General features: G+C 40.7%; 1 protein-coding gene across 2 annotated transcripts in view; it reads right to left on the reverse strand.

Annotated features, from left to right (window-relative positions):
- LOC119488368 (adhesion G-protein coupled receptor D2) overlaps positions 1 to 20886 on the reverse strand; it is a 104960-nt gene that overhangs the window by 31990 nt on the left and 52084 nt on the right. For both annotated transcript variants that reach the window (XM_037769940.1, XM_037769941.1), the window contains 2 exons: positions 16611 to 16664; positions 13235 to 13376 (listed from right to left, as the gene is read on the reverse strand). In XM_037769940.1, the coding sequence (XP_037625868.1) occupies positions 13235 to 13376; positions 16611 to 16664 (196 nt within the window). The remainder of the gene's footprint in view (positions 1 to 13234; positions 13377 to 16610; positions 16665 to 20886) is intronic.

The following is a 20886-nucleotide window of genomic DNA, read 5'->3' on the forward strand; positions in this document are numbered from 1 at the left end:
GCCTGCTCCCCACCCACTCTTAACAGGAGAATGTGGCTGTGGAGGAGTGGAGTGAGTGACGGAGAGTGCGGAAAAAGACAGCGAGAGAGAGAGAGACAGACAGAGAGAAAGAGAAAGGAGGGACAGACTGAAGCTGAGAGAAGAGAGAACTTTTAGGGAGTCGAAAGAGAGAAATGATAAAAGTGAGACAGTGTGATAAAGAGTTTGAAACAAACAAGATAAAACAGAAAGAGAGAGGGGAGCTTTGATTTCTCTGCTGACAAGGCACTCACTGTATAATTACATAGCAATTAAACTGTGTGATTTGCCACTATTATTAAACCACTACATGTACTGGAACTCACCGGTCACTATATAAGGCCTTCTGCAGCACACACCCGCGCACACCCTAACACTCCAGCACATACAGTACTCAATGTTCCAGTTTCATCATTTATATATAGTTATAGGGTAAACAATACATTACACCAGCAATGTTGCCAGATCAGGTTGCCAGTTTCCAGCCCAATCACAACTTAAAACCTGCCAAATTCAATATAAACCAGCCCAAATCATAACCTTCCCACAAACCCATGTAAAACCATTATATGCACAATAGAAAACACATCATAAGCATACAAAGCTCATATCTGCATCAAATAAGGAAAGATAAAAGGTTAGATAAATAGGCTATCGCAACCTGCAAAGAGTGCAGTCAACCAAATACGCAAATTTTCATGCCAATGTCAATGATGATGACGTCAAGGTAAGTAGGTCCTCTGATGATTGAATACAACTCATGTCAATCAAATATCGCTCATATTAAATGAGTCAATAATGTGAGTGAGTGCACACAACAGAGTTTACTGAATTTTGTATCTGTGTTTTTGACCATAAAATGACAGCTTGTTTAGTATTGTTTTCACAATTCTGCCAAATGTGACAAAAGTAGTCCAAATTTCATCTACCAGCCCCAAAGCTATTTTTCCCAGCCCGACTTAAAGCCAAAATGTTCGGAAACCAGCCCAATCTGGCAACACTACACACAGCACTGTAGAAATACAGCTGCATTGTGGGTAATAGGGCCCCCTAGAGGCCTTATCATCTAGACTTCAGAGTCAGTTTTAACTTCACCACCCTGGTGGGACTGTATCAGACATGTTTAAGTCAGACATTTTATCCAATTGAATGTACAATTTTTGTTTTTCCTTCTGACTATCAAAGGTGGGAATGCACCAGTAAAATTTTAATTCATAGCCCACCCACATCGGCATCGCCACACCCAACGCGACACATATGTCCGACACTAGAATAGATTCTGTTACTGAAAACATAGCGCCACGGTGTTATTGGCCAATCGTGACAGTTTATCGCAAACTAGTGCCAATGAAGTCAAAGGATAAAAGTTCATCTCTACAGAAACTATTTCATCTCATCAACCTCTCCCACCCAAAAAACTATTTACTGTTGGTCACTAAAAAGGAAATATGTGCACATTGTACCACCAACTTCAATAAGTGCAGAAAACTCTCCAAAAATGGGGAAAATATACGACACGACAACCCTGGTAGATGTATCGTTTGATAATCTATATGGACAGTACGCCACTTGGGCCTTTCTACTGCTGTCTTGAAAAAAAAAAAAAAAAAGAATTACAAGAAATTCCAGTAGCGAAGAGCGGTGCTGTCGGCTGAATCAGTGGCAGTGGCTCGGCAAACTGCGTTTTTCTTTTAACTTTCAATTCTCCTAAGCATCCGTGCTTCACAGCCCCTTGGGCTATTGCCTTTCTCAATCTGTCCCTGGAGAGGCAGGAGTTATGGTCCCTGTCGATTGAGGAGAAAGGGATGTTATTCCCCTGTCACCCCCTGGTCGCGCCGCCATCCTCCCTGCCCTGATCTACGGCCTGACTCCCCCTCCTTACCCCATTCCTCCCTCCCTCTTCCCCACTTTGCGTCGTCGTAAGCTGCCGGCTATGTCGTTGCCATGGGCTGTTGAGATGAGGACGATGGAAAAATGTTCGGGGGGAGGCGGGAGGGATGGAGGTGCTGATATTGGTTTAGAGGTGCTGCGATGGTAGTAGTGGGGAATGCTTTAGTACTGTGTAAAGACACTTGCAGAAAAATCGGTGTGTATGAAAATGTACAGTACACAAAGAAGGATGGACAAAATGTTTGATTTAGGCTTAAAACTATTTGTGTAATGCAGCTCTACACAATGCATATTTACTAAGATAGAGTGTAGTGTCCCCTCTGGGTGATGACATGGGGGCGGGGGGAGTGGTAAACTGTGAGACAGCTCGGCCCAGGAGAGGTGACCTGCCCTGGGGCCCACGCAGGTCCTTGTGTGACACCCTTGATAGGGGAGCAGTGACAGGGTTAAACATGAACGGCAGTTAGCTGACGGTTGTGTGTGATCAAATGGTCGCTGTCCCTGTGGGTTTGGTTTCATGTTGGGTGGCTGAGTGTTACGACTGAATTTTATCAATCCAATTTTCTTCATATACAGTACATCTTACCTTTTTTTTTGTGCCACAGTTTGATTTAATCTTGTTTGGTTTCAATGTCATGAATATGTTGTCTGTTTATTCACAAGGTGGAGCTTTCATTTATAACACTTTTGGATATGTTTTTGTTTATTTAGACCAGGGGTCAGCAACCTTTTTGATATAAAGTGCAATTTTTAAATGTTCTTGTTAATCAGTATGCCATATCAACATTAACGTTAGGTTTAATTATGACACCACATCAAAATTTAAATAGCCAACGGATCTGTAATTTTTAGGGACCCGAATGCTTTGACGCTTCGACCGTTGGTATTCGACCTCCAAATCATTATTTGAATGCTTCGTTTTTAAAATGTTCATATATATGTGTATATATACACATATATATACGTATATATATATGTGTATATGTATATATAAATATACATACATATACACATATATACACATATATATATATGTATATATATATACATATATATACACACTTTTTATATATAGGTATATAATAATGTATAAATCCCCAAATAGTCCATGAAATATGGAATAATCCCACAATATTATTAATGATTCATATCTATCATCTATCAAAATTATTATTAGTTATTCTCAGATGTATATCACTGTTTGTTGTGTGTAGAAGTGTGTGTGTGTGTGTGTGTGTGTGTGTGTACAGTAGTGTAGCAGCGGCAATGAAATGGGGGAGATGGAGACAGACAGACAGAAGTACATGCCAGCTTGCCATGCGGCTAAGCTTTTAATACCTTCAAATATTTCTCTCTGAAGTTGCGAAGCCCAAAAAACTGTATTCGGGATAGCCCTAGTAATTGTATTCCATCCATATAGGCAACATGGATAGCAACATTTAAAAAAAAACAAGGTTGTGCTGAAGGCTGTGAAAGAGGTAATTTGGCACGCGAATGAGCGGGCACTTCAACATTTCCAAAAAACTCTCTTGCACACTTATTGCTAGTGTGCCATTGGTTAAGCTACCGCATGCCAATGGCGGCACTTATGAGGTTCCCTTCATCTGATTTAGACAGAAGGATAGCTGAGGGCAGAAAAAATAAAATAGGCAGACAAAATGAAGGATGTTTTGGTGGGGTTCAGTCCTACACCAGCAGGGGTACAAGTGGCTCAAGATGGGGGGGTCTTAACCGCTGCACCATCTCTGGATACGTTCAGTACTAATAACAATCCTTCAGGAGACAAAAGCTTGGCTCCACCATGTGATGAAATATGTCTGGACACGTTTGCGTGCATGTCCGATATGAGTTTCAATTGTGGTTTCTAAGAAGCTCCTATGGAGAAAATGTGTCATGGTTTTCAGGATTCAACAAACTGCAGGCCTCTTTTAACCACCAACACCGCCGATGAACATCAGCGCAGACATCAGTACACCTGACACATGCTCAACAGAGGACTTCCAGGTCTCGGTGTGCTTAGCCCCATTTCCATACCGGCCAATGCTCGGCCTCTTTCAGGCGCTATTGCACCTTAGGCAAATCCTGAGTTTGTGAGGGTCTCTCTGGGTGAAGGAATAAATAAATAAGCAGATAAATAGATGAATAACCCAGAGGAATGGGAGCCCATGCGGCTTGGCCATCCATCATATATCCTATTACCACGCACTCAGCGGCAGCCACAGTATGTATAATGCAGTCAACCTCTGTAAGCAGATACAAATTCAACTCTTTTCCTCCTCAATTTGTTATATCTGACAACGCCACAGCTCGCGCCTTGTTGTTTCTTTGAATTATGAATAGATTCCCTTCACCAGACTTTCGCCTGTGCGTGGTAGCGTGGCGTTGTTATGCAGAACAGCTGCGGAAAACAAATTCGAGAAGCCTGGTACGCTTTGTAGCGGCTGGGCGAATATGCATAAACAGTTGCGCTTAAAGCCACTTAAGAACAACCAAATGGGCTCAATATTTCATCTTTGGATTTGTTTCATTGGGTGTGATGAATATGAAATGCCAGAATGTAGCAGGAACACAGAGAATGCAAGTCGTTTAAAGTGTTTCAAATGATCTAAGAATGGTTTTGAGATTTTTCACACAACGGTGAGAAATGGCGGACGAGTGCTTTAACTGACAATTTAAATCTTAATTCCTGTCACAAAGTCTTTCTACGAATTTAGCCATGACACTTGGAACCATAAATATTACAAATGTCATTCACAAACTGAGAGCATAAAGGGAATGGAAGGAATGTGTGTCAGACAAGAAGAAGAAAAGAAAGCTAGCGAGTAAATACAAATTAACAAATCAGACGCAAGAGGAAGAGAGAGAGTGAAAGAAACCGAGTGGGAGAGAGGAAGAAGAATGTAAATACATGGCAAACCCATAGCACAGTTTGACTGTTGCCTGTTTGTTTGGGTATTTACACTGAGGCTACAATCAAGTCCTCAAAGCTTTAGCCCACATGACAAGAGCCCATTTCATGGCCACGTATCCTCTAAACAGCCAAGCCGACAAGCCAACTCTCAATCCACACTCAAACACACACACGCAAAACCCCAAAGTCATATCCACTTATTTGTCCATCACTTCAAAACGCAAAAAGGATGCAGGGAAATCGTCGAAATTGAATTTGTGCGCAGTGAGAGGGCAGGGAGAGATAAGTCGTGAGGAAGTTATTTTTTTGGAACTTGGCTGAACTTCCAAGCCCTGTTTGGTTTGAGCAGATGTAGAATTAGTACACATCACTTTGCATCAGCGAGACATTGAACACGAGCTTCCGCTCAGAGGCCAAATACCTCTCTGTCACACAGACACTCACCTCTAGTGTCTGTGATTCTTCTGTGGTAATCATCAATGTGATGTCAATTCCCACAGCAACAGATTCTCATTATTGTTCTTCCTAAAGCATGTTTGGTGTCGGTTTTATACCACTTTCAAACCTGGAAGAAAAGCTTACTCCACCCACCTTGAGCCAGCATGTGAATTTTAACTTCTGCTTTTAAATTCACCTGTAAAATAGGTCACACTTGAAGGCAAACATTTGTTGCCATGTTCAAAACGGACTTCAGACCACACAGAAACTCGATTTATGTCTGAGTACAGTAATCCTTTGGTTAGAAGAAACAGTACTGTAGGGTAGTCCTTCATAATTCATTCATTCATTCATTCATTCATTATCCGTAAACGTTTATCCTATTCAGGGTCGCAGGGGGGCTGGAGCCGATCGCCAACTGACATTGGGCGAAGGCGGTGTGCACCCTGAACAGGTCGCCAGACTATCACAGGGCTGACACATAGATACAGACAACCATTCAAATGTTTGTTGTCATTTTATGACGTTATCACCCTAAAAGAAATGGGAAAGAAAATGATTTTGTGTCATTGCGGTTATATAAATGTAATTTATGGTGCTTTTATGCTACACAGGCCCGTTAATACAGGTGCATGCAGGAGAGTAAACAGGTTTTTGACTGCAGTGAATAAAGTCGTTTTTGAAAGGCTAAACGGCAACAAATATGGATTGAAGGAGAATATTTCGTTAGGAAAAAGGTGAATTTTGGAAAGGATTACATCTATCTTTTTTCAATAAATGTTGACTTTTGGACTGTGACAATTAACAATACAGAGACTAGGGCTGAGCGCCGTGTTACTCTGTGTGTGTGTGTGTGTGTGTGTGTGTGTGTGTATGTTTGAGAGATGGAGGGGGGAAGAGAAGGTGGAAGGTCATAAAACTTGCACACTAAGATACTAATTGTATAAACAATGCCAAACCATAAAATTCTTGAGACCACAGTCCCCGCTGGCATTTCATCAAATATTACACCACACACCAAGTTTATGAGGCAAATTCCTGTTTTTTCGACAATACGTGTGTTAACGTGAGGTTGATGCCCAATGACAAGACGCGGAATAACTGTCTCTGGCCGCAGAGCAGCGGCTGTGAGGCGGCGATGCACATAGCTGTGTGTGTAGTTCCGTTAGCTGTTAGCTGATAGCCAAACACACCGTCCAAAACAACAAAAGCGAGCAAACTTTTTTTCCTCACTGTTTTCCCCTGTTTGCCCGGGGAAGGTTAAGAGTAGTGAGTGAGGAGTCAGAAGTTAGCAGTGAATCAATAGCAGTATCAAACAGGCAATAAAAGGTATTTTGAGCAAGTGTGCATCACTGCAACCGAGAGAGGTCTCTGGAGCGTGCAGACATAAATGAGCACCTAAATTATTATGCAGTTTGCTGCAGCAGTATGCAAGATTAGCCATAGACCGACACAGAGATGCTCACTCACTCACGCAAACACGTGACCGATCTCATGATTTCCCATGGCGGAGATAATAATAATAAACCTTATTTATAGAGCACTTTTCATACAAGAGATGTGGCTCAAAGTGCTTTATAATAATAAGATAAAAATGCAACACATTTAAACAAGGGCAAATAGACAATACAATTAGACAGTAAAAAGACAGTAGATAATAAAATATCAGTATATCAGTAACAGGATATGTGCCCATAGTACAAGGATATCATCACTTAACATTCTGGGCAAGACATACAAGCTCAATGAAACATTCCTGCATTTAGTACACTTGAATGACAATCAAAGATATTTGAAACTCGTTCTGCCACAATAACAAATTCAGACATGCACATCCAAATGAGCAAACTTCATACAGAAAAGAAACAGAAAGAGAAAAGGTCAAGCAGCAATCATCTAGCAGCTGCTTTCGTTTTGTTTAACTGAAATGTGTCTGATTTTCAAGCATTTCTACATGACTAGACCATTCCTCAACAGACCAGTCCTCATATATTTTAAACATCACTTACATCACAGCATAGTGCTACATCTGTAGATACTGACACTGTGATATGAGACAACATATAATTTAGGGTTTAAGTTATTATAGTTTTGTAAAATATATGACTTGTACTGTCCTGCTGGTAAATGTCGCATGCATTTTTGTTTATTGTGATGTCAATAAATTGTAACAATTTAAGAATAAGTATTGAAAATGTGTCATAAATTAAATAAAAAAATATATATTATATAATATAACATAATAATATAACATAACAATGTGATATTTTTTCATAAAATGTTACTAAAACACACAAAACATATTTATCCAAACAAATTTTCTAAATGTAGAAACAACGACAAAATAAGTCATTTGAACTGTGCACATTTTTTAGTTTTTGAGATATGCTCATTTTTATGAGCAGATCGAGGGCAAAGCATTTTGATAGTTTTCTTACGTTACGTGCGTAACGTAACAAATTTTATTTTACATCGATTTAAACAGGATCATGCAAACAACGATCTCCCACAGCCATTACGGGGCAATACTCTGGGGGCCACCGTGCGTTTCACCATGTTTTGTACCGCACATAACGTAACGTAATTACGAGCCTTGCACACTGTTCTAGCTGGACATTATATGCCTCTACCAATCTGGTCATTGAACGCACAAATGTTCTTGGCGTAAAGACCTTCTGACACCCCAAATATTTATCCTTAAAGCATTATCAACTTCCTTGATATAGTGATATTAAGGTAATGTATCGGAAATATTATGACATTTTACTTAGTCGGTATTGCACAGCTCTATTCATAGTGCGAGGTCTACAGAAGTGGACTTGCTACGTAATAGAAGAAAGTGATTCAACAGCCAGCACCCAGATGAAACTGCTACAAACATGCTGTCATTACACAAGGGAATATTTCTTTCTTTCTTTTGTATTTTTGAAGCAGGAGATCCTGTTGCATGTCAATGAACTGAACTAAACATGCATGACAAGTGACGGTGTGTTGGGTGGAGGGGAGGCAAAGGGGGAGTCAACCCCATGGTGGTGTCAGCGAAGGATCTGTGTGTAATCTGCAGAAGATGCATGCAATAGACCGCCACACTACTTTATCTACAAGGCCCCTAATTGCGAGGGATGCTGAGGAACACATGTTAGGAAGAGAGGAAGGGGAAGGGGTCTCAGATGTCAACAATGTGTAGGCATATGGTTCCTACAAGCTGGGTTACGTAAACTGGAAATGACACCAAAAATCAGGTTCGCTAGGATGAACTTGTGAGGACTGCACGATACTGCACAATACTGTATCTTTTCTTCATTATAGTCACCTGGTGAACAAGTTATGTGGACATCACACCACATACTGTAAAATCCTCACTAAAATCTCCAACATGATTGTGACCCTCACATTTAGAAACATTATGATATTAAGAAGACATTAAGGATAAGTGCTATCACCATTGCACCATCAAATACTGACACAATTGGACATGAAACAGCAGGACAAACCCAAACTTCACAGCAGGCTATTAAATAGACATTATCAGTCACTATGAGCACCATAGGTGTGGGTCAATAGGGGCCTACTACGACCGCTAGAAGGTTTTATCATCTATTCAGATGGTAGATCAGCGAAAGAAGGTATAACAGAACATGACAGCGACCTCTAGCGACTGTAGTAATTATGACAGGAGCAGAAGTGGTCAGGCAGGGGTGATGGATGGGACAAAAAACACTGGATTTTCACTCGGGACACTGGAGTTTGCATCCCGTGTGAAACCAACGTGTAGTTGTCTTTGTGTTCACAAGCGTTGACTTTCACTTTCTATTTTGAAACGTAGTTATTTTAAGCCAAAACACGATGCTTTCCCCTATACTTTTTGTCTGTGTTCAAAACATAACGTTAATTTTAATTTTACAACGTGTTAAAACGTGTTGCTTTTAAGTTTCGCTTTCACTTTTACAACGCAGTAGGCCCCTAATGACCCACATGTATGGTGCTTATAGCAACCGATAACGTCTATTTAATGGCCCAATAACTGTGGAATTAGGTGAATTTCACAAGATATAAAACAATACCTACAGTCCAGTCAAACAATGTTTGAAGCAAAAGAGACCCTCAGGAAAGCTCAATGACCTTTTGAATTCAAAACATGACCCATAAAAGAAAGATAACTGATTGGCCATCTTTGTTTGTAGGGAAAAGGGAGGTTTTAACAAAGCAAGAGCATGATGTGAGGTAACACTAGTGATCTAGTATATTATTCCTGCTTAAAAGGGCTCACAACCTTCAACTCAGCCATTGTGCGGGGCCATCTCATCAGGAATGCAACACTCATGCACATACACAAACACCCACACAACCCTTCCCCTTTCAATTCAAATCCCCCCCACACACTTCACCCCCTATTCCTTCATTATGCACTTGTCCTTCTCTTGTGCTCACAGAAAATATGCGCTTTACTTTGTTCACATTTTTCGCCATGTACCTCAACATAATCCACTGTCTGCCTTGGACATTCGTGCCAACCAACTTGAGTAAACAGAAATATGGAAAAAAGGCATAAGAAGGGGTTGACCTTGTACGAGCAAGCTTCCACTATCACTTAGGAGATGGTGTGGTTATTTGTTAGGAAAAATGGGGCCCATCTGTTTATTTGTTGTTTGTGCTTTATGATGAGGAGCTGCATTATACCATATGTGGTTTGGTCTATAAATTGTAAGAATATGGTGAAAAATGTTAATCAGTGTTTCCCTGAGCCCAAGATAACGTCCTCAAATATCTTGTTTTGTCCAAAACTCAAAGATATTCAGTTTACTGTCATAGAGGAGTAAAGAAACCAGAACATGTTCACATTTAAGAAGCTGGAATCAGAGTTTTTTTTTCTTTTTCTTAAAACCGATTAACGATTATCAAAATAGCTGGTGATTAATTTAATTGTTGACAACTAATCAATTCATTGTTGCAGGTCTACTAGATTCATTTTAATATTTTAGAGATTCTGTATGACAACTTGATATAATCAAACATAATAAAAGTGTCCACTTGCCCTCCAGAAAAATTGGTCAACTGCTGTATCACCTCTTCACAGCATCACAGACATGCTGAGACACAAATGAATAAAGTAAAATTATAGTTAAGTGAGTTGGGTTCGTTATGATGGTGCATGAAAGTGCATGTTTGCCTGTGTGTGCCCTGCTGGATGATAATACTCATACAGTAGCACTAGTTTGTAGTGTATGAGCACCCAGCCGCCAACCCATTCCCAGCACTCAATCACACGGATCCGATCGCATTTGCATGTTGCAGCATTGAGTCGGGAGCAGATTAGAGGGGTAGCAAATGGGCTGAATAATATCATCTGACAATCAATTATTTCTGCTATTGTATTACATCACAAACATGATGTCTGCTGCCAAGTTTGATTTGTCAGGTTGCATTGGAGGTTGCAGTCATGTAAATGTGGCGTGGGGACTGATTTAACTACTGCACGCTGAGTGAATGAAAGAGACAGTAATAGTGTTGAGGACCATGCAAATCACCTGCAAAGGAAACGCTGTAAATCACAGTGTGAGAGGTGCACAGAGCGGCAACAAGGAGCAATAACACACAGCACATGTACTATTCAAATGGGAATATCATTATTGTACATGTCATAAACCATGACCCAAATAGTATTTAACAGATGAAGATGCTGAGCGTTAATTTATATTAATGTGTCAATTAATAAAACTAATAAATGGGGGTGCATAACCTAATGACCGTCTGGCATCAGCCAAGTCATTTCTGTTATTGTCAGGTTTTTTTAAAGTTGTCATTTACAAAGACATTATTTCCATAAACCTCTGCATATTTTTTTCTCTCTTATTTCAGTATTTGTTAGCTCTGTTTTTATCACTTTTGCAAATAAATAAAAAATATGTAACGCTGTAAATGCAGCATCAACTAGTGCAACAGAGCAAGTGACACTAAGACCGGCTTTAAATTACAGAATGAAACCAGGGATCGACCTCTCCCTCTTTCTTTCCCCGCTTTGAAACTGGTGTCTCCAATCTTTTCCACAACCAAATGACTCTTAACTCTGCCGAGTGCAGCATGGGTCAGGCCGCTAGATTGAAGTCAGGGTGTCTGGTTAGTGTTCCAAGTTTAACAGGAGATTTCTGATGTCTGATTTCACTCAACAGGCCAGACGCTACTCTCTGTTTCAGAGTGCTTTGCAGTAATGCCTTGCAGATATGCCAGTGGGGGAACAGTGGGGGGGATATACAAATATATATGAAGCTAAAGCTTGATAAAACTTTATGTCTAATATTTTGACCACACATTTACAGTATATCAATGAAGGTAGACCAAATATTACAAATACCTCGCTATATATTGCAATACAATTGAAAGAACCACAAACTGACTAAAGCTTCCAACCATTACGTTGAATCAACACCTCTCCAAAAGAGTTGCAACAAAACTGACTGCATTAGTTTTAGCTAGGTGTATCTGATACACTGCAACTAAGTCCATATAAAAAGTTTACAAAGAGGGAAAAAAGGAATTGGAAGTGTTATGAATTTAAAAAACAAGTCTTTATGAAAACATATTACCTCAAAAAATGTGAGAGGAGTCGTCGAGTGGGAATCATGCTGTAGATGTTTGGATGAATTTGGTGCAGCCTAGTCTGCCGCCCACATACTGTGCATACACACGCCACACATGAACTGTGAACACTTGTTAATTCCATTGAATTAATCAGTAAAAAGGCTTGGCTGCATTTGAGGTACTAAACTGTGCAGGGAAAATGAAAATCCTTCACAGGCAAAACTACCACTTCTGAACTGAACATTTCTAAAAGCAAGGCTGCAGGTGCTGCCCTCTTCAAAAGAGAGCGTGCATTAAGAAAAAAAAAGGTACACAAACCCACAAAATACTTCATTTAATCTTATATATTCAGATTTCATCTTTCATTCTAACTAGAAAAAAATAGCACATGGCAGGTGGCCTTCCTTGTTCTTTTGAAGTGACGGTGGATTGGTTGTGCTTTTTTGAAGAGCAAGGCCGGCAGAGTAATCAAATCAGCAAACAATCTTGTAACCTGCTATTATTTTCAGTTCCTAAGACAACTGGTTCAAATTCTCTGTTCAACTATGAAAAACTGTGTGGGAAAAGTGAATTAGAGATAGTAGAAAATTAAAAAATTCAAAGCATAGTTATCGTATTGCCTCCACACAGCTCTCAACAAGGCGACGGCTGAGCCGGTGGCTCGCAGCTAACTGTGCTAATAGCGCTAACAACGGCAACAGTGCTGACAGAGCTGACAGTGTGGGCGCTACGCTTCCGCGACGTTGCCGACGGGCGCGACGACATTATCAGCTTTAACCGCAGTATGAGAGCAGTGCAGAGCAGTGGCCGTGAGCTAGCCAGTGGGGCACGCTCACATGCACTAATAGCATTACAACACAAGAGACTTCATTCTCTGCTCAGGTAGACATTACTCCACTATATCTTTACAAAGCAAATAGTTGTTTGATACTATGTTAATGCTCTGAATATTGTATAGAGCACCTTTGAAGCACCAAAGCCCCAACTGTAACTGCATTCAAAAGTTAGACAGAATGAATAAATGAATATGTGAAAAGACATGACCATGTTTCAACATTGTGTGGTCCCATGTTTTACCAGACTCTGAATGTATGTATCTTTTGGTGAATGTTGAGATAAACCTGAGCAAGATGATATTACAGTGAGGCAGACATGAGGTGAATCTGACTTCAGCAAGTACTAGGGCTCTTAGCAAACTTAGCACGTTATTGTTTCAAGCTTTGCCTTGTCACAATTTAAGATGACAATGACATCTCTGGGTCTTACTATGGATCTTTTTCTCAGCGAATGTATTTACTTGTCAAAGCAGGAAAAGCACAGGGACATTAATGATGATGTCAGACAATGTTGCCAAGATGAGGCCAAGAACCTGATTTGTAAGGTATTGGTCTGACTCACCTCTGGTCTTCTCTTCCTCCTTCGCCAGGCCGGGGGTGTTGGTAGGGGTGGCGTCCTCCTCCTGGCTTGGGGTAGTTCCTAGTGGGAAACTGACTGGACGAGAACTGGTAACTGAGCTGGATGGTCGGGAACTGGCGCAGTTCTGTAAAAAATGATAAGGCAGTGTCAGCTGCAGGAGATCACTGCAAGGCGTTATACCTGTTAAAGGTCAGTGGACTGTGGCCACCAGCAGCGCTGGGTCTAACCTGTGTAATGGCTGCAACAGAAAGTTTGCTGATCCGGTGGGGAGTTGGGGCAGTCCCTCGGGATCAGACCCCTGGTGCTGGGATTTACACTGGCTGAATTTGTGTTACAGTTCCGCTAACTGACTGTCTGTCTCCCGGTACTGCTCCCCCTCTCTAGTCTTCTGGTGGCGGGGAGTACGAAGCAAGTCATTTTCTTGTTTCTGCCACTTTGATTTAGCCTTATTATGACTTTCTCTTCTATATCCATTCCAGTTTGATTGTTTTTATTAGTGATAGAAAACAAATTCAAATTGTGTTTGCATTAAACACTATTTAAAAACAATGTTTTCACATAGTTTAAAGTCAACACTGTGCACTAACATAGAATAATATACTGTGTTGTACACTGAAGAGCTTGGAAGGAATAATGGCTTTTTCTCTGCTACATCTCATTAAGCAGTTACAATTAGTAATGGACATAAATAGACATCATAGGTTATTGTAGACTACTGTATTGTCCTTCTTACAATTCCAGGACCAAACCTGAGCAGCTGCTCTATGAATTTAACTCAGAGACCTCATTGTTTCACACACGCATCTTCCAGCCAGACCAAAATAAACGGCAATCACAGAGAGCCCATTTGTTTGCACGGCTCTCAAACAGACTGGGGGGGCTTCAACAGGCTCCAGGGCCTCTTATATTTCATACTGTACTTCTATCAGGCAGGAATGCCTCAACACTTGGGGCCGGCCATTCTGGCTGCTTCTGTGTGTTGTTGACGTCTAGCTTCAGTGAATATGAGACACACACACAAGTGGAACGAGACAAATACATGCACTGCTATACATCATTGTAAGTCACTCTAACCAGGGCTCCCAGCAACTGAAATAAATGGCATTTATTGGCAAAGTATTTTATCAGACAAGCCTAATAACATGCAGCTATTCCACAGCTATTTTGGTGGTACCAGACAAAGACAAAAAAGAAACATCAACTCTCTACTGTCCAGTTCAATATTTTATTCTAGCAACAAGACTCCTTGCTTCCTATATGTTGTCAAAACTTGAATTAAGATCAAAAAAACTAATCCGCTTCCAATTTATATCTATATTTCAGTGGTGTCAGGGGCATGGAGTATTGGGGTGGGGTGTTTTTTATATGGGTCCTGCAACTGACAGCTTTATTTCATAAAGCAATCTGGCAGTGTGTGTGTGTATGAGGGAGGTCAGGGTGGGTCAGGAGATACTTGGTATCAAACAGGCAGTCTACACTGGTCAAAGTGTGTGTATGTGTGTATGTGTGTATAAAACCCCACCCCCTGAGGCTAAAAAAGCTGTGTGTATGACCCACGCCCATGTAGAGGGCTACCACGAGGAAGAGGGCTAGCGAGGTTGACAGAAGTGTGGAATTTAAGAGGGGAGAGTGTGTGATTAGGTTTGGTGGAATTTATACGAGAGGTCGTCAAGGTCAGAGGTGTGTCATGTCACTGTACCGAGAGCAATATGTAGTTAAATTGTTCCCACAATATTTAAATGATTTTTATGTTTTATGCTAGGTTATAAAAAAACACATTTTATCTGATGTCATGTGCATACAGTAAATGCTCAACCTTCCTTAAATATCTGTATTATCCTACAAATGCTGGAATATCTAACAGATCAGATGACCTTAGCGAGGCTTAGTATCGGCTGCTTGTAATGTTGGTGATCAATGAATAAAACGGAATATGAACATCTCAAATGATGTGTTTTAATTTAAATAACCACTTTAAATCCAGTTGCAGTGAACTATCCCATTGGGTTAACCCTTCAATCGTTGCAAATAATACAACATATAAACCCCTCTATCTCCGACAAGTGCCATTCGTCTTCAAATGACCCCATATGCAGTAACACCGCCAAAGCCTCTTTATCCCTCAGCCGGCAAGGCTCGATACCCAATCCTATGTTTTACAACAATGGGATATATAGGGGCATGTGCGGTCATCTAGAGCCAAATGTCTCCTATCTAACCAAAGGACAGGTAGATACAGTATTTCAAGCAGGATTTATGGCGCAAAATAGCATTAGCTAAAAACCGTCAGGCGGCAGTGATGGCTAAAAAACGCATTCTGGTAGCGGAACCCAGCAAGATTGGAAAATTGCCACCACCAGAGGGGAGAGGAAGCAGTAAAAATGACGGTAGATGGTGGGGGGGGACCTCACTGATAACATGAGCAGCCAATATATCAGACTGCACTTGGTGGCAAGGGGCCCCAGGGGGCCCCCCCACCGACCCACACACACACTTTAATTTATCTATTTATTTATTTTCATTTCTTCCCATCCTTACAGTGTCCATCCCTTAGGTGGGGGTCAAAAGGAAGTAGCGGCACCCTGATATTTTAAAAATCAATCTGCCGTCAGAAATGGTTTCATCCCTTCTTCAATGACCTGAAGTGCGTGAGGGTGGGGAATATTGGGGGGTACATATGTGTGGGTCAGGGTGCAGTGGGAGGGGCAGGACAAAGTGTTGCCGGCCAAAGAGGAGTGGAGTTAATGTGATCACTCATAAGGGACAAGATGCATTTTATGTGTGTGTGCGTGGGTGTGAGATGGCGGGGGCAAAGGAGAGTGGAATGATGAGAGTGGGTGTTTGTCAAGGTGCTGGGGTCTATAATTGTCCGTACGTGTGTGTGGTATGTGCCTGTTTGTGTGTGCTAGGCACTATTAAGTACTTTTAAAGTGCTTTGTGTAGGCTACAGTATGATCTTCCTGGGCGCACACACACTCATACACACACGCAGCATCCCACCGCTTCAGCCAAACAGCAGCGTCCAACGAGGTATAAATACTGGCCTGACACTTTAATGTCAGGGGACGGCTTGTCCTGGATTAGAAACTTGTAACCCACCACAGAGCTTGACATTGCTGGGATGAAGGTGCTGCACTAGGCAGAGTGAGGAAGGGGGAGAGCTATTACGGAGGTTCTATGCTTGATGTATAAGGGCATCTAACATGGACTGTCGACTTGCGAGAGGCTAGCAGATGTACAATGTTGCTTTGTGGCCAGCTTTCATTGGCAAAGGAACATTTTTGTCTGACGCACCAGTGTGCATCAGAGATTCAAAGACATACACACACTTAAAAACAGAAAATAGACGATTACATACTGAAAAATTAAGCGCTTTTCTCCTTTCCTTGATCCTGTTGACCGTGCTCCGAACCTGAGAGAAAAAGAGAGAGAGCGGGAGAGAAAGAGATAAGTGTATCTGACACAGCGCTCAATGAAACACACTTACAATGAATCAAAACAAAACATATTTCACAGCCAACTACTAAGAGCACCCAAAGTGTAAAATGGAGAAAAGAGAAGAGGACATGGAAGGGAAATAACAAATTTGGAGCGTTAGTTTGCAGGCACTGACAGCAGTTGGGGAGGTGTGTGTGTATATGTGTGTGTGTGTGTGTGCATGTACGTGCGAGAGGGTGTTCCAGTATGTCCCAGTGGCTAATGGGACTTGAAAGTGACACATAGAGCTGGCAAACTAAGGAGACGACTTCAAGCGATCATCTGTCAGCATAGAGCGCCGGGACCAACAAATGGAGCTATTGGAGGAGAAGGGACCGCCCTAGCAGAACAGATTACATTTTTACACTCCGGATGAAACAGTGTACTGCGCGCCGTCATTTAACACACACAATAACAGACAAGAATTTCATCAATTTTAGAGAAGACATACGTGTACAATACACATGCATACAATGTCAGTATATACTTGTAATTTAACTAACCTTAATTTGTAATTTACCTGCTTATTTACTAAGCTACTTATTTATTTTTTTAATTAACGCTTTTGGAGATTTTATAATGAGATAAAAAATGAATAATTCTGAAAAACTGTGGAAGTTAATGCCAAGACCTTTGCTTAGAGTAATAATTTGGATGAGCTTTAATTTTATTTAACTGGTGTAAATTTCCCGCATTCATTTTTCTTTTAAATTGATAAATGTATTTTGACTAGTTATGACTAATGATTAATAATATCAACAAATATTTAATGCAAATATTGTGCAAACCAGCAATTTAGGATGTCCTTAGTCCTTTGAATAAAACTCTGCATTAATTAACCTATGAAAGAAAAAAGTATGAAAACATTTTTTTATCTTAAAAAAAAATAAATCACTTTTAAAAAAAATGATGTTCTTGCAACTTTATAGTACAGTCGTATGGTTTTACTGATAACTCAATCATAGGTTAATACATATAAAGTGTTACTCGACATGCCTTTAGTAGAAAATAATATTCAGTGGATGAATGAAAATATGGAAATATACAAAAGTGTATATTTTGTCACACAGCAGCAGCTATGAATGAATGTGTTTCCCTGCTAGAAAGTTATAATGTTTTTAATTGCTAATACAAGGTAATGTTTTTTTTATTAAATAATGAAAAAAAAAATATTATTAATTTGATATTTTATCTTCCTATTATGTTTACTATCTTCCATTAGCTACTGTAAACAAGATCAGGATATCAAAATGAAAACAACATACGGAACAGCAGGAATAACTCAGTGTGTTTTCAGTTAAGTAGGATGAAGTCTTCTATGAAAAGCCTCTGGCACTTATGAGGTCCGTATGTGTGTGTGTGTGCACGTGCATGTGTCCGTGCACATCGTCAGCGCTCACTGTAAATTTGTAGCGGATGGGCACTCATCACTACAGCCCGTCCCAGCCCAGCCCACCACGTTAGTGAATATGCATTATGGCTTATGGCTTCATTAAGTCCCAGCGTGTTATAAATTATGACACCACGCTGAACACACACACACAGTCTCAGAGACAGCGTGTGTACACAGAGGATGTTTTGCATACAATACCGATGTTGAAGGGCCACATAATGAAGAGAGCCCGAGCCTTGTGACAGGGCAGAATCAACAGCACCGGCATTATGTTTCCAAAACACTCCTATTATTTCTGACAAGATCCGCGGAAGGCCTTCGACGCGGTGCAGATGTTGGAGAGACGGCGTCTTAACACAATTTAATGGGGGAAAGTACGTCCTGGGGATTTCATTGATATCAAAAGCAGCCGGCGTGCTGAGGCAATTACATGACACAACTTAATTAATCATTTGACAATGAGGGGAAGGGCATTGTTTTAGATGATCGTTATGTGTTTAAGGGGTTTTGCGCACACTCAAGGTTTCGCAATGATGCAAAGCGTGGTTCTCCATGTAAATGGGCGCTAAGCGATTACCATATGAAAGCAGCGCGCCCGACAACACCTGCCGACATCCTTGGAGCTGATGGAAATAAAAGGTCATCAAAGCATGGGATTACAAGGTGACCACCAAGGAAAAGCTAATTGCGATGAATAATGGAGAGCTATTGTCAAGTAATTAGCAATTAAAACGCTGCATTTTGAGTGTAATAGCTGCAGACGCAGTCTGTCTTCCACGCCATATTGGTAATTATTGTGTGGAAACCAGCCTCATGAATGGAGCATGTTCTGACTTTGAGGCACGAGTTAATTCCACACCTTTCTTTAGCATATCAAAGTAAAATTTCTTCACACTGAGATGGATAAAGGCTGATTTGTTCTATCAGGTTAACAACTAACAGCAACTTTGCAAAGTTTTTTCCTCACTCTATAGAATCATGTGCGTGATAATGTAATCTAAAGAGGGGTTAGCTCCGATGAATTCAGACAGAACAGGAACCTCCCTGTCTCACATTGGCCTTCCCCTGCCACTCCGATTACACGGAAGAAAAAAAAAAATAAAAAATTTGATCATTGCCATTCTGTAATTTTTCTATTAAGAATATGTTTCCTTTCAGGTATCAGAAGGGTGAAACCTGAAGCCAGCGGCGCTCTGTGTCACACGGCACTTAAAGATACAAAACAAAGGACGAGCAGGTTGAGGGTGAACAAAAGGAGCGCCCAGGAAAGGTGCCGAGGGTTCAGAGGAAAAGAAGAATGTTTAGACGTGAATGATGGCAAAAGTACCAAATTTTTTTTATCCAAACGTTAACAAAGAAATGTGGTCCTTTTGAAAACTGGAACATGTACATGAGTTGCTCCCAGGGTCAAGGGCAACTTGAGTGTAAGAAAATGAATTCCCAGGCACTAAAAAAGCCACTTAAGCAAGAATGCTGTGTTGATTTATTTTACAGAGCAAAGGGTCAACCCTCTCTGGCTCTGTATTGTCGGTGCATCGTCTGTGACTCAGGGACAGCTCTTCATGCTCTGGAGAAGACGTGGATGAAGAAAGGAAAGAGAAAATGTGAAATAGCAAAGGACATGTGAGATGTCCTCTTCGATGGTCAGATGGAGGTGATGAAGTTAAAATAAAGAAGTCTGGAGAAAAAACAGATGAGAAATAGACAGGAGAAGGAGGGAGCCTAATGCAATACTTACCATTGTCTTTGAAGAGCTGGGTAACATGTTAATATGTTACCCAGCTCTTCAAAAAAAGCTGCTTGTATACAGCGAGGATAACCTTGTACATTCAGTCAAAGCAACAAGAGGCAAATGAAAAGATGAGGTATGTTTGTATTCATCAGAACTGGAGACTCGTCAAGCGTGGTTCATTCTACCCACAGAGGAGACGGTTTGTTGGATTAACTTTAGCACGCTGTATTTACAGAATTTACAGGGTTTTATTTTTATTTTTTGGTCACATTAACAATCTTTTTATATTTAATATCTTGCATGTATCTCCAGAAAAATGAACGGATGTTTGTTGTGCTTAAATACTAGTTGAAAAAAGACTTTTTTTCAAAGATTATTGTTAAATCAGGGCAAAATGTTTGTGTTTTGAATTGTTAACTGCGCCACAAGGAAAAAAACCTTTTTGGATTTCCACTAGCTTCTTAAAGTTTGGAATGGTAAGTGTCTAAAAATGAGAAATAGACCACAAGTTTAGAAAGAAAAGTGCTGTATTTTAAGAAGGCTCGGATTCAATATCACCTATGCGCATCTAAAGTTAACCCTATTTACATAGACTAAGAGCCACATTTGACCAAGACTGATTTTCATGACTCGAGACTCATCCATTAAATCGTATCTCTCCGTCTATCGCCACTCAACCAAAGCCTCCAACCTTACACGGCTACGGCGTATCTAAATGGTAATAAAGCAGCATCTCAATACAATATGTCCTCCTTCATTGCATATTGTTGGGTGCATATTGTTGTTCTTTTTTTTGTCCTACTACAGTTGCTGCTTGGGGCCCCCGCAAAGCCCTGGCCAGCGGCTTTGTCAGGATGCTAAATGGAGGGCCGTGAGTTTAAAAACTTAAAGAGGCAGTGAAATATTAGCCAATGTGGGTGAGGAATGAGTGGCTGAGAACCGCGGCGTGTCAGTGTTTAATGGTCGGACTCGGATGCATATAAGTTAGTCCAAGCATGAAGGGCAGTGGGATGCTCGCGTGGAAACGATCGT

This window comes from Sebastes umbrosus, chromosome 5 (genome assembly GCF_015220745.1).
Source record: "Sebastes umbrosus isolate fSebUmb1 chromosome 5, fSebUmb1.pri, whole genome shotgun sequence".
Taxonomy (NCBI): domain Eukaryota; kingdom Metazoa; phylum Chordata; class Actinopteri; order Perciformes; family Sebastidae; genus Sebastes; species Sebastes umbrosus.